This window comes from Ascaphus truei, chromosome 5 (assembly GCF_040206685.1).
Source record: "Ascaphus truei isolate aAscTru1 chromosome 5, aAscTru1.hap1, whole genome shotgun sequence".
NCBI classification, from domain to species: Eukaryota; Metazoa; Chordata; class Amphibia; order Anura; family Ascaphidae; genus Ascaphus; species Ascaphus truei.
Genome location: NC_134487.1, coordinates 123,351,088 through 123,365,280, shown reverse-complemented (window position 1 = coordinate 123,365,280; position 14,193 = coordinate 123,351,088). Strand labels below are relative to the sequence as shown.

General features: G+C 43.9%; 1 protein-coding gene across 4 annotated transcripts in view; it reads right to left on the bottom strand.

Annotated features, from left to right (window-relative positions):
• Positions 1-14,193, bottom strand: part of SLC41A2 (solute carrier family 41 member 2) — a 176,420-nt gene that overhangs the window by 87,704 nt on the left and 74,523 nt on the right. For all 4 annotated transcript variants that reach the window (XM_075600575.1, XM_075600576.1, XM_075600578.1 and 1 more), the window contains 2 exons: positions 6,988-7,135; positions 4,248-4,327 (listed from right to left, as the gene is read on the bottom strand). In XM_075600575.1, the coding sequence (XP_075456690.1) occupies positions 4,248-4,327; positions 6,988-7,135 (228 nt within the window). The remainder of the gene's footprint in view (positions 1-4,247; positions 4,328-6,987; positions 7,136-14,193) is intronic.

Below are 14,193 nucleotides of genomic sequence, written 5' to 3'. Positions count from 1 at the left end.
TGTCACAGATCTGCACCAATAGGTCTGGAGCTGTGTTGATTTCCCTGGATGCTAGAAAATCATTTTAAAGGGTCAATTGGTAGTCTCTCTCTCTTCAGTTTTGCCACATTAAAGTTTGGGATTAAATTTGTGTTTAATGGCTAATTATTATATAGTAACCCGAAGACTATGTTTAAAATTAAGAGCTTCAACTGAAAAATGTTTCACTTTTCACAGGGGATAAGACAGGAATGCCTCCTGTTTCCTCTGCTCTTTGTATTAGTTATAGAACCCTTGGCTATCAAGGTTATATTAATATGGATATCACCGGCATTACTATTGCTGGGGATGTGTAAAATGTACTGTATGTAGATGATGTCTTAATCTTGCTCAGCAGTCTGGATATCAGTTAACCCAATCTCATGAAAAAATGAGGATGCTATTTAGAGGTCTTGGGTTTTCAGATCAATTTTATTAAATCGAAAATTCTACATTTGACCCCTGGTGACTCACACAGTTGCAACCTAAATTCCCTTTTAAATGGGCCTCAGGAAAATTCCTGCGGTATGTTTATATTACCTCTTATGATACATAATACAGAAGCAATTTGATTCCACTTTTCAGATCAGATCTTAAAGAGTGGCAGAATCACGCTATTTTCTGGATGGGGTGTATAGCAGGGCATTATTTTGTGTAAGCCTTGCCTGTCCTTATCTCCAGACAAACATTAAATAACCTACAATCTAAACTAACTAAATGCATATGCCAAGATAAACTCCCACGGGTCTCATTAAAAGAGCATGCACAGTAAGGGGACCTAAGGGTTCCAAGTTTATAGAATTACTACATTGCTCTAATGGCATAATTCCCATTAACCCTAAAGCATGGATTGTAATTGAAAGCTTGAGATTCCCCTTTAGATATATACCCTCAATAATAGGGCTTCATCCCAAACTACGTTCTACCCCTTCCAGCCTGCTTCCCACCACACAGTTCACATGTGCTGGTGACTCGAGTATTCTTCCCCGCTCGCTATCTTCAGGAAAAATAAGGAATTTTTTTACCATGTTTATACATGCACTATTTGAGTTATGGGGTTAAAGAATGGTGCTTCCCTTAGGGCCATATTATTTCTAAGACAGGCAGACATTCATTTTCATACATTAAAAAACACAATGGAATTTCAGCTCTCTAATTTTGAAAGAGCAATCTCAATCTTCAAATTCAATGAAAGGCCTTATATCCTCCATATATAAAAAACTGGTCGATTCTTCGACACCTGTTAAATTTAAATGTTTATATGATTGTCAAAAAGAGTTGGGCTATGTCCTGGATGAGGATCAGAGGATTGTTATATTTAACAGAGCCGCTCATACTTCTGTCTGCGCCAGATTTAAAGACAACCAACATACAATCTTACATATGTGGCACCGTACCCTTTCCCTGTTTGTATAACCACATCTGACAGATGCTGGAGAAACTGCAGAAAGGAGTGTACACATGAATACTTGGTTGATCCTCCCTAAAATTCAGCAGTTCTTGTCCTTAATAAGTAATTATATTCAGGAAATCACAGGGACCTTTGCTTGAATCCAGGTGCCTCTCTCTTGGGTTCAAACAAGGATAACATGTATCACCACACTTAGGCTGCGCTTATAGTGCCGGCGACATCGCTCAAAAACAAATGCATTGTCGCCGTCGCAAGCGCTTAAAGTAAGCGCAACGCGACGGAGCGACGCTGGCGGCACGAATTTTTGAAGCCGGTCAAATTTGATTTTTCAGAGGCTGTCGCCACATGTGACAGCCTCTGAACCAATCAAAGACCTGGTCGCCCGCGACGTCGCCGGAAAGCGAATTACAACTTTCGCTAGCAGCGACGGGTGACGTCACGTGGCACCCTAGCCCCGCCTCCCGCCCGGCACACAAGCGCGCTCATGCAGGGACACAAAAAATCTCCTGCTTGAGCAGGAGAGCATGAGCATTAGCGCTGCCCAGCGCTCCTCCCTGCACCATGTCCCAGGCCAAGGCTGCGGCCATAAAGGGGGGGGGAGCAGTGCGGAACCGCGCTAACGCCGAGGCGAGCCAGCGGGCGCGATCGGGAGGCGGGGTGAGGTGGGGCAGTGACGTCGCTGGGCCAATCGCCCGCGACGCACTGACGTCAACGTCACGGCGCCGTGACGTTGACGCTGCTTCGCGCTGATTGGATGTTTTCAGACGACAGCGCGCTGAAAAACAGCTTGGCTGTCGGCTGAAAATTCCAACTCGTCAGCACACCTGCGGACGCTTGCGTGAGCCCCCTCTAAAGACATCCTCATTGAGGATGCCGGGGCTCACTGCGGAGCGTCCGCACGGCTCAGCGCGGCTTGTCCTTCTATGGACGTGGCCTAAGGCTGCGGCCACACTGCCGCTGAGCTCGCTCATACTTGAGAGCGGTGACGTCACCAGCTCTCAAGCATGAACGATCGCTGTCCTGCAACATTTTTAGAGCATGAGCGGGGGGCGTGGCTATTCCGGGAGGGGGTGTGGCTATTACAGGAGGGGGCATGGCTATTGCGGGAGGGGGCGTGTCATTGGCTGGATCGGGGTTGTGTCTGTGTGTGTCCCTCCATTTTCTCTCTCCCCACTTTCCCTCCTCTCTCTTCCCCCCTTGCTCTCTCTCCGCTCCTGCTCTCTCCCACCCAACCCCCACTGGGCTCTCCCTCCCCCACCCCTCTCTCGGCCCCCCTCTCCCTCCCACCTCTCTCCGCCCCCCCCACCTCTCTCCGCCCCCCCCACCTCTCTCCGCCCCCCCCACCTCTCTCCGCTCCCCCCGACCTCTCTCCGCTCCCCCCCACCTCTCTCCGCTCCCCCCCACCTCTCTCCGCTCCCCCCCACTCTCTCCGCTCCCCCCCACCTCTCCGCTCCCCCCCACCTCTCTCCGCTCCCCCCCCACCTCTCTCCGCTCCCCCCCCACCTCTCTCCGCTCCCCCCCCCACCTCTCTCCGCTCCCCCCCCCAACTCGTCGCTCCCCCCTCCACCTCTCGCCGCTCCCCCCTCCATCTCTCGCCGCTCCCCCCTCCACCTCTCGCCGCTCCCCCCTCCACCTCTCTCGCCGCTCCCCCCTCCACCTCTCTCCGCTCCCCCCTCACCTCTCTCCGCTCCCCCCTCACCTCTCTCCGCTCCCCCCTCACCTCTCTCCGCTCCCCCCTCACCTCTCTCCGCTCCCCCCTCACCTCTCTCCACTCCCCCCTCACCTCTCCCTCCCCCCCCACCTCTCCGCTCCCCCACCTCTCTCCGCTCTACCATTCCCCCACCTCTCTCCCCTCCCCCCCCCCACTTCTCTCCGCACCCCCACCTCTCTCCGCTAAATTCCATGTTGTGTTTGCTCCACGGAGCTGAAAGTGACAGCTCATTAAAACACGCCTGCTCTGCGCCCGAAAGTGTAGATCTCATCTCCCCAAGCACGAAGCTTGGGAGAGCGTGGGTGTAATAATCAACATTTACATAGGTAACCGCGCTAAGCGCGGTCAGCACCAGTGGGGACTCTGCCTAAGCCCTCCTCTCTTTTGCAACTTAAGTCGACTATATTGCAAAATAATGTTGACGGACTACATTGAATGTAATCCTTTTTCTCTTTTGTCCTTAAGGAATTTTTCTGAAAAACAATAACTGTTTTCCCTGATATAAACGTTATAAGCTGTAAAAGCATAATAGGAGGGCTTCAATTACTACAGTACCCCCTTTCCTGTACCCCTAGGCTGCTCTTTTTTATGAGCAAATAGCATACGCATCACGGGTATCAACCAAGTGTGCAGGTTGTGTTCATGAATAATTTAAGATCAATAACTTAGAACACATTTTATAGGTAATTCAATACTGAAAAACAGGACCATGTATTAGGATAAACTGCCTACAGTTACGAGGCAGCATTATATGGGATCCTCAAGATAACTCAGATGTTGGTTTTTACAGCAAAATAATCATGTGAAAGTAACCGGTGGTTCTGAAAACAATCCCTTTCTCCAGCTGTGACATAAATGTTATTACAGGTCTTTATATCTGCGGGCGAGAGGCTTGAAATTACGCTTTGTATCTCACTTAAGTCTCGCTAAGGAAGGAGCACACAGCGCTCTATTGGTACTTTAATAAACATACATGAGTTAAGCAGGGAGCACTTCCTGTTCTTACATGCTATACATGCATACCTCGTCTCCTACACCCGCACACGTTATGCCCTAACCATTTAAAAAAATGCATCAGGAATCAAGTACAGTAAATAGTATTCTTACCATTTATTACTGGCGTATAGACCACGATCCCAACCAAATTCGGATTAGATACTGTTGTGTCTAGTATAAGGCCACCAATGCTGGAAAATAGATTTTAGTCTTTTAATGGAGTAGAAAGCATTAGAAACATAATGATTTATTCAAAAGAATGATTTAAAATGCTATAAATGCTATAAAATATACTGGTGCCACTAGGCCTTATACAGCTTTTGTCCCAAGCAGCGCATTGTGATGGGACGTCTCCTTTGTAGTCCGTCTCAGTGATGCTATATCTTTCCTTTGAGCTTCGGCTTAATTAGCAGCTGGGCAAAGCCAAGGTTCTAGAAAGGTGTCCTGTGGCTATTATTGTGCGACTTTCCGTCAAAGCAAATGATACAGTATATAAAGAGAGATTCGGCGAGAGAGGTACAGGACAGTGAAAGTGAGAGAGGTGTGTGTGAATGTAGCGTGTAACTACAGTAAACAGCAACTCCTACCTAGACATGAACAATGTTTTTACTTTCAAGTTAATAAGTCAAGCAATTGCATCCTGATTTCCCTTATTTTAAAGAATACAAATTATATTTAAAAAAAAAAAAATAAGAAGAACCAAAAAAAGTTGCAGTCCGCCCAACATTTTGGAGGGCAGCCATTTCTAAAGTTATAAAAAGACTAAGTATATAATTGATCGTCTATGAATGACTCTAATTTACCATCTCTGGAGTGCTACTTCATAATAATGAATGGAGTGGGGAAAAAAGAAAGACTGAAGAGAGAGGAAAATGCACTTGTTATAGCAAGGTGAAATTACACTTTATTTTAATTTAAAGCTGCAGTTCAGTCTTTTTTTTTTTTTTTTTTTTAATTCAATAGTTTCATGTGGGCAATCTCTAATTACCTAAAGAACTGTATAGCTGCCAGTCAATTCGTTCTCCATGTATTGATTGGCGAAATTTGGCGACATCTTTAGATATGGGATATGTTTTTCATCTGCTTCTGTCAGTCAGTGGAAGCTCATGAATATTCATGAGCACTCCTGCACTGACATGTGCAAGAGGGGGGGCAGGGCTCACAAAGGGGTGTGCCAGGGCTTGTGACAGGACATGAAGGGGCAGTGCCTCAGTAAATGCTTGTTAAAATAGAATACAAGAAAATTGGTCTTTCAAAGTTGTTTTTTTAAAAACAGAAAATGCTAAAAGTATTTTTTCTTACTACAGAACTGATTTATTACAAATAAACACACATGCAGGATATTGACTGAACTGCAGCTTTAAATGTTAAAATATATAAAAAAAAATTGGCAACTATGTTTGACTACCAATTAAAAAAAAATCAAGAAGAAAACCCACCTTCATGACTATTAATTCTGGGTGGGTGATAACCAAATTATAGCATAGTATGCAAATATCTGGCATGACATTGGCACCACACCATGAATAGCAACAGGAAGCTGTCAACTTGCCTTCTAATGGTGCTCAAGCTCTGCAGGGGTGAGGCACCATGTTAATACACAGACAGTATTAAATGTGACGTTTCTCCAATCCCTCGAAGATACCGGTGTTCATGGTGCCATGGTGAACATTCCCTCACAAAGACCCCTATTTAATATGGTGAGAAGTGGAGTAACACTCAGTTAACATTGCAATGATTGCACTGTTAATTGTGGTATACTGCATCTCGTTATACTGAATAGGTGCCACAGTGCAAAGTACTCTGTTGCATTTCATAAAGTAGTGGCGTAGGCTTTACCTCCCGAAACACATTTCTACTGTATGTAACCAACTAACAGCAATACACAGGAAAACATAAGGGGGAAAATGGTTTATTAACGACAGAAGAGAGACCAGGCAGGCAAAAAGAAGCCTAAAAATTGTCTTGTAGTTGAAATTAAATCAAACGAACTATATTTAAAAAAAAAAATTGTGAAAACCTTACTGGCTAGAGAGCGGCTATTCTCCAAAAACGTGTGGATCCTGTCGCAGGGCGAGGACTCTCATGAACAACTAGGGCAACGTGGTGAGCTTACGGTCATTGCAAAGATGCTGGCTTTTCATGTTGTCTGGAATATTGAGACTGTTGTTCAGTATGCAGTAAATCTGCTTTCATGTGCTGGAGAAGATGTTAGTACCATTCTGAGAGCTGATCTCTTCTTCAGAATGGGGGATCCAGCTTCACAGCATATTATATAGAAGGGCCTTCATGGGGCAAATGGGTTACTTGAGGCAGAGGAGCTAAGCAAAAGTATAATCTCTATTAGCATACTGCCCTGAATATACACTGGACTACACAATAAATTGTTGTCATCTGTGTAAACTTGTCAAAACTCAAAAAATAAATAAATAAAAAGAGGCTTCTATTTGCAATGATTTCCTGGGGGGGAACCATTTCTGAATTACCAATCAAAACAAGGTCGTTTTTTAACTTTAAAGGCCAAGTTCATCATTTTTACTCACATTACACTTCCACTTCCACAAATGCATAATATAATGCTATGTCTCCTGAAACCTAAATGATGTGAGGCCACCAGAATTCTTAATCTCTAAAGGATCCCAGGGAAAATAGATCGGAGGTAAGAATCCTAAAATGCAACATCCATTTCTAACCAATAATCACTTAGATGAGAGATTTGGAAGCTACCAATCTTTGCATAATTTATATGCTGCCTTGCAATCTATTGGAGAACCGGAGGTGTTAAATGAAAGATTCCTCTTTGAAACTTGTATGCATGGAATAACAAAGAAATCACCAGAGAGGCACTAACCTGCTAATGAGCATTGCGGTAATGACTGGCTCCCAGCCGGAATGAAGAACAGTCCTTGTGGCTGGATGTTTAGATGCTATTACAATCCACATTGGAGTCAGAGCCAAGAAAAAAGCCCCAACCAACGGGGCTACAAAAGAATACGTACCTAGAATAGAACATGGACAATAACAGTTAAATATTCTAACTCGTCCATAATGGACTCTGCAATTCAGTTCCTGCGTGCTGCCAGTCACAGAATACAACAATAGCATGCAGAACAATGGCAACTTTATGCACGCTATAAAGTATGATAATATGATGCTCAAGGGTAAAAATGAATGCAATAAAAACATTATTAGAATGTCAAATATACACCTGCTCCTGGAAAAGCTTTATTTAGGCTGAAATATTTGCTTGGCCTCATATTTGTTTAAAATATAAATAGCTAATTTTCTTTCTATATCATGCTTGACTGCTGAGTGCTCAGACTATCATATATTTAGAATCCCCTTTGGAAGCCGACAGATTGGCTATTTGTCCATTAAGCACCTGCTTTTGTTCAATGGGTTTTCGCATCAACGTAACTAGAAATCACATTACTGGCCAAAGGTGTGGTCAAAAATAGTCACTGTTACACTATAATCATTTTGAAACATTTTCAAACTCTATGTACATATTACTTGGTGTATAATTAAACACCTTCTACTAGAGCAGGAGTGGCCAACTCCAGTCCCCAAGGGCCACCAACAGGTCAGGTTATAAGGGTATCCCTGCTTCAGCACAGGTAGCTCAATCAGTGACTGAGCCACCTGTGCTGAAGCACTCCTGTACTGTACTAGAGAATAGTGGATACTCAAGGCAGCCAACATTGTGCTACTGTTCATCTGTGACAAGTGAAGACAAGATTGCCCCTGATATTGAAAAGGACTTTATAATTGCATTAAATGGTCCGTCTGCCTAGCAGATGCAACTTCTTGATTGCAAGTAGAAAAAGCGAATTTGATATGTGGAGACAATTAAATTAAAGGAAGCACCTTGAGGAATTCAACTTGTTAATTCAGCCCAGTGAGTATAGCTGTTCCTTCTCTATCTCATTAGAAAAGAAGTTACAAATGGAGATCAATATGTGAACTGTCAGAGGCGTATGTATATCTGCCCACTGTGTGGATGGTTGGACAGAGGATTATAATGAAATGTTAATAATAAGTTTCAAGAAGTGGAATATGAAGCAGTGGGTGGAATTAATCAATAATAAAAGAGATGCAATGCTAAATTGAAGTTGCATTTTCTTAAGAGAGTTCAAAATCTGGTTCATACATTTGCTAGCATGGCAGGTTTCACAAGGACAGAATCTTTTTTTTTTGTGTGTGCTGGATTGATTTTCTTTTGTTTTATAACACCAAAAGTTTTAGACATAATAGAAACGTCTGTTTTTTTGTTTTATTTGTATTTTATAGTATTACATTTTTTAAGTCAGCTGCAGACCTATGCAATGTTAATACATAACTTGAAACATTACTTGAACTGACAATTTATCAATGCAATAAAAATAAACATAACTCCAATTCTGCTCTAGCTTTCACTCCGTTCTTTTTACTCTTACAAGTACCAGGGTATTTTCATAGATATACTTAATTTAAGTTAAACAAGAAGGTTTTTTTTTTTTTTTTTACAGTTAACAGTCCGATAAACGTAAAAGCCATCACTCTGCAAATCAGCTGATTTATGAAGAAAATTTTCAGAAAAGAAGAAAAATGTCAATACAATTATTATTGTTTTTAATCTAAACATCATTCCAAAAGTAACTGCTAATAATGTCTGTATTATTGGAATGAACTACAGTAATGAAGGGCTCCCCACATTCAGTCAGTCATTAAGAGCAACCCTCGGGCCAGGTTTAAAGAAGTCTTTAATTAACACATAATTAACCTATTAATCTAGCTCTCATTATTAGGAAGACCACGTGTTTCGGTATTCCTGTCCCCAAAAACCTGACCAATTGGCTGCTTTTGAAGACTGAACAAGAGTAACCCAGGCTTCATGCAGACTGCAGACTCTTCCTGCAGCACAGGGGTACAAATAAGAAATAAGTCTGGCCAACCAGACTGTTACCAGTTACCACTTATATCAATTGTGTATTAAAAATCCAATCATAGAGGTTTTTTTTTTTTTTTAAATAAAGAGAGATGATGCAGAAAAAAACCATAATTCCTCTAAAAAATAAAATAGTAATAATGTTTCAGCAACGCATTGAAAGCTCACCCACCTGGCGCTGAAAGGCTTCAAGTGAACATTAAACATGTGTTTCTTAGCATTAATGTCTGCGTGGCATGCAATTTAGTGCATCACGTGTAAGAAACTATTATTGTTATTATCTTTTATTTGTATGGCACCAACATATTTCACAGCGCAGTACAATGTGGGGGTAAGGTCAAGCACAAAACATAAAATGAATACAACTTAAAACAATAGGTAATAAGGTCCCTGCTCTGACAAGTAGCAATCGAAAATTATACCTTTCTAATAGAATTTATGGAACAGGAGTTAGATATTGTTTTTTTTTTTATCACATCAGCGTATTTTAGTGCTTCTCAAACTTCTCCTCGGGACAAAATTATTTATTATATTTTAACCGTGCCTGTTCTCAACCATAACTTTGCCCACTACTGTGATTTTTGGTTACGTTGGTGAAAATACCAGTGCTTCATAGACAAATAGCCAATCGCTGAAGCTTCAAAAGGTAATAATAAATAGATGTTAGTGTGAGCACTCCTTATTTGAGCATGATCTAGAACGGGGGGGGCGCAAACTTTTTTCCCTGTGCCCCTTTGCTGGCAGTTCCCCTCTCTCCACCCCCCCCCCCACCTCCCACTTACCTTGGCGCGGCATGATGCCACGTTGCCATGGCGACGCGTCTAAGAAGCCGACGGAGCCAAGGTAAGTAAAGTTTACAGAGGCCTTTGCTGCTTCCCCGGCACTTAATTTAAGTGCCTTCGGGAAGCGCGCAGGGCCTCTGTAAACCCTGCGCCCCCGCAGTCAGTCTCGCACCCCCCCTGGGGATCGTGCCCTCCCAGTTTGCGCACCGCTGACCTAGAAAAGGTATTGGTATAACCGATCACACCAGATTTTAGGAATAACCAATGCTCTTGCAAACAGGTAATTGCACCTAATATACAGTACATATACACAGAAAGCTGCTCTGAGTCAGAGCTCTGAGGGTAGATTTAGCACAACTGGAAATATGTGCTATTTAGCTTTTTTCCCCCATTATACTCATTAAGAAGCTTTTAGAAGCTTGATCCCAGAGTTATGAAAGCACATGTAAGAAAAACGCCCCAAAAAATAATAAGTGAAGAACATGCACACTCTACGTTGGGTGTAGGGTCAAGGAGATTTGGTTAATTTATATTTTGTATATATATTTTTATTTATATAGCGCCATTAATGTACATAGCGCTTCACAGCAGTAATACACGTAACAATCATATAAATAACAAGTAATACAAATAACACATAAAGGGAAGAAGTGCTTCAGACATAAAAGTACATTTAGGAAAAGGAGTCCCTGCTCTGAAGAGCTTACAATCTATTTGGTAGGTAGGAAGAGCGCACAGAAACAATAGGAGGGTGTTCCGGTAAGTGCTAAAAAAAAACAAAAAACGCACAGAGGGACATACTCAATAAAGAATAAATGCAAAATAGCACTTACAATTGATAAAAAACTTTCCGATCTCCCCACAACCGGAGCTCTGATGTTATCCTCAGCCGGGTCCCAATTGATGGTATACAGAAAACCCACACGGGGGGCAGAACTACAGAAGGAGACTCCCGGTACAGAAGGAGACTCCCGGTACAGAAGGAGACTCCCGGTACAGAAGGAGAGTCCCGGTACAGAAGGAGACTCCCGGTACAGAAGGAGAGTCCCGGTACAGAAGGAGAGTCCCGGTACAAAAGGGGAGTCCCGGTACAGAAGGAGAGTCCCGGTACAGAAGGGGAGTCCCGGTGAGAGGTGCCGCAAGATGGTGAGGTGACCCCCTGATGGAGCGTTAAACAGCGCTGAAACGCGTAGAGGCAAGGAGTTACCACGTACCATGATGTATGATGCTGGGGACCGTGACGATGGACGCCTGAAGTCAGCACTGCCCCATAAGGACGCCTAGATACGCTGTTTTGCTGCTTGCGGCACCTCTCACCAATTACCGGGTCTCTCTTCCAGTTGCAGTTCCGCCCCCCGTGTGTGTGGGTTTTCTGTATACCATCAATTGGGACTCGGCTGAGGATAACATCAGAGCTCCCGTTGTGGGGAGATCGGAACGTTTGTTATCAATTGTAGGTGCTATTTTGCATTGATGTCTTACATAAAGTATTGTTTACTGTTATTGAGTATGTCCCTCTGTGCGCTCTTTCTTTTTTTTAGTGTTTGTATTGGCCCCGTTGATTGCAGGAGAGTGATGAGCTGCAGGAGCGACAAACATAAGGGTTACTAGGGGATCTGGAGGTCAGCGCACACCTAACACTTCTAACAATGTTCTGGTAAGTGCGTCTGCAAGGGGTCAAGGTCGATGTATGAGGTGTATAGTATCAGCCACATTTTTGTCAAGTTTGATTTGTTAAAGAAGAATTTGTTAAACACATGAGCCACCACATTAGGGTTTCTTAGTAAATCCCACTTTTAAACATGAGTACATCCTCCCACACAACATTCCAGGGTTGTGACATGGCAAACAGAAGGCAGGTGCGGATACAGAACTCCTTCCCATTACCAAACTATTGTTATGTTGGAGGAAGACCCAAAATGGTCTTTTAACATCATTTCTCAAAGGAATTTATGTTAATCAATAACAATCCTTCCACTTGTCCTTACGCACGTTCTTGAATTTCATAAACCCCATTCACAGCAGAGAGGTACAAGGCCAGCGATGGAAGTGTCAGGACAGTATGAGGTATACTATAAAGTACAGAATAACACTTCTTTATTTATACACCAGAATGCACTATATCTTTTGTATTTGTAAAAAAAAATGTACGGACTTCTATTTCAAAAAGACTTTCTTCCTTTAACATATTCACTGCAAGAGTGGCCAGCAATACTTTAAGTCAAAAGAGTGTTATGAAATTGTTTAACATGTATGGAGTTTCTTGAAACTACCACTTGTTTCAAGGTATTTCAACCACTGTAAGCGATAATTAGCCTCAATGGACTACATTTCACATAAGGCAAATATCAGCATGCTTTTATTAAATCCCGTGTATGGAGGGCCACCTAGGCACCGAAGGGGTTAAAGAAATTGCAATGTGCAAAAAAGGCATCCACTGAAAATATTCTTGTTATGTTACCAATATATTGATCTTGTTCCAATGTAGACGAGTTCAGCTCATTTGTGTTCCCTAATTAACGACGTCTGCAACAAACCAAGGTGAATACATTGTAGTCAATGGGAGTTTCAGTGCGATAGTGCCCTGATCAGCACTACCAGTTTAACTTGTGTATGTATGCATAATTTTATTTATATAGTCCAAATGAATGCAGCGCTTTACAACATTACAATAGAAGGTAAAATAAATGACAAACAATGGGAATAAGGGCACCCGGTAAAGGACAAATTAAGGCAAAAGGAGACCCTGCCCCAGAAAACTTACAATCGAATTGTTATGCTTGGAGGCTTACAAACAGATTAGGAATAAAAGTGCCGTATTAGAAGTGCATAAGGCGGCCGACAGGGAAAGGTGGGCGGGGAGCGAGAGAGGCAGGACAATTGTACTGGGCCCGGAAGTTCAGGTCCAACTTCTGCATCGAGGAACCAGGGCCTCCGTGTTCCACCAGCTGTCCTCATCTGCGGGCACTCTCAAACCACACACACCACACACACACTACACACACACACACTACACACACACACTACACACACACACCAGACACACACACCACACACACACCACACACACACCACACACACACCACACACACCACACACACACACCACACACACACACCACACACACACACCACACACACACCACACACACACACCACACACACACCTGGTCGAGAGAGAATATGGGGGAGTGAGAGAGAGAGAAAATGGGGGAGTGAGAGAGAGAGAGAGAAAATGGGGGATTGAGAGAGAAAACAGGCAGTGAGAGAGGGAGAAAACAGAGGTGTGAGAGAGAGAGAGAAAACAGGGGAGTGTGAGAGATAGAAAAAGGGGGAGAGAAAACGGGGGAGTGAGAGAGAGAGAAAACGGGGGAGTGAAAGAAAGAAAACGGGCCAGTGAGAGAGAGAACACGGTGAATGAGAGAGACAGATAGAAAAAGGGGGAGTGTGAGAGAAAACGGGGGAGTGAGAGCGAAAACAGAGAGAGAGAGAGAGAGAGCGGGGGAGTGAGAGAGTAAACGGGAGTGAGAGAGAAAACGGGGGCCAGAGAGAAAGCGGTGGAGTGAGAGAGAGAAAGCGGTGGAGTGAGAGAGAGCGAAAGCGGGGGAGTGAGAGAGAGCGAAAGCGTGGGAGTGAGAGAGAGAAGGCGGGGGAGTGAGAGAGAAACCGGGGGAGTGAGAGAGAAACCGGGGGAGTGAGAGAGAGAAAAAACGGGGGAGTGAGAGAGAGAGAAAACGGGGGAGTGAGAGAGAAAACGGGGGAGTGAGAGAGAGAAAACGGGGGAGTAAGAGAGAGAACGGGAGAGTGAGAGAGAGAATGGGGCAGTGAGAGAGAAAACGGAGGAGTGAGTGAGAGAGAGAAAACGGAGGAGTGAGAGAGAGAGAGAAAACGGGGGAGTTAGAGAGAAAACGGGGGAGTGAAGGAGAGAGACAAAACGTGGGAGTGAAAGAGAGAGAGAAAACGGGGAGTGAGAGAAAACTGGGGAGTGAGAGGGAGAGAAAATGGGGGCGTATGAGAGAGAAAACGAGGGAGTGAGAGAGAAACCTCAGGAGTGAGAGAGAACGGGAGAGTGAGAGAGAACGGGGGAGTGAGAGAGAGAGAACGGGGGAGTGAGAGAGAGAGAGAACGGGAGAGTGAGTGAGAGAGAGAACGGGGGAGTGAGAGAGAGAGAGAACGGGGGAGTGAATGAGAGAACGGGGGAGTGAGTGAGAGAACGAGGGAGTGAGTGAGAGAAACCGGAGGAGTGTGAGAGAGAAACCAGAGGAGTGAGAGAGAGAGAGAGAACGGAGGAGTGAGAGAGAGAACGGAGGAGTAAGAGAGAAAACGGGGGAGTGAGAGAGCGCACGCAA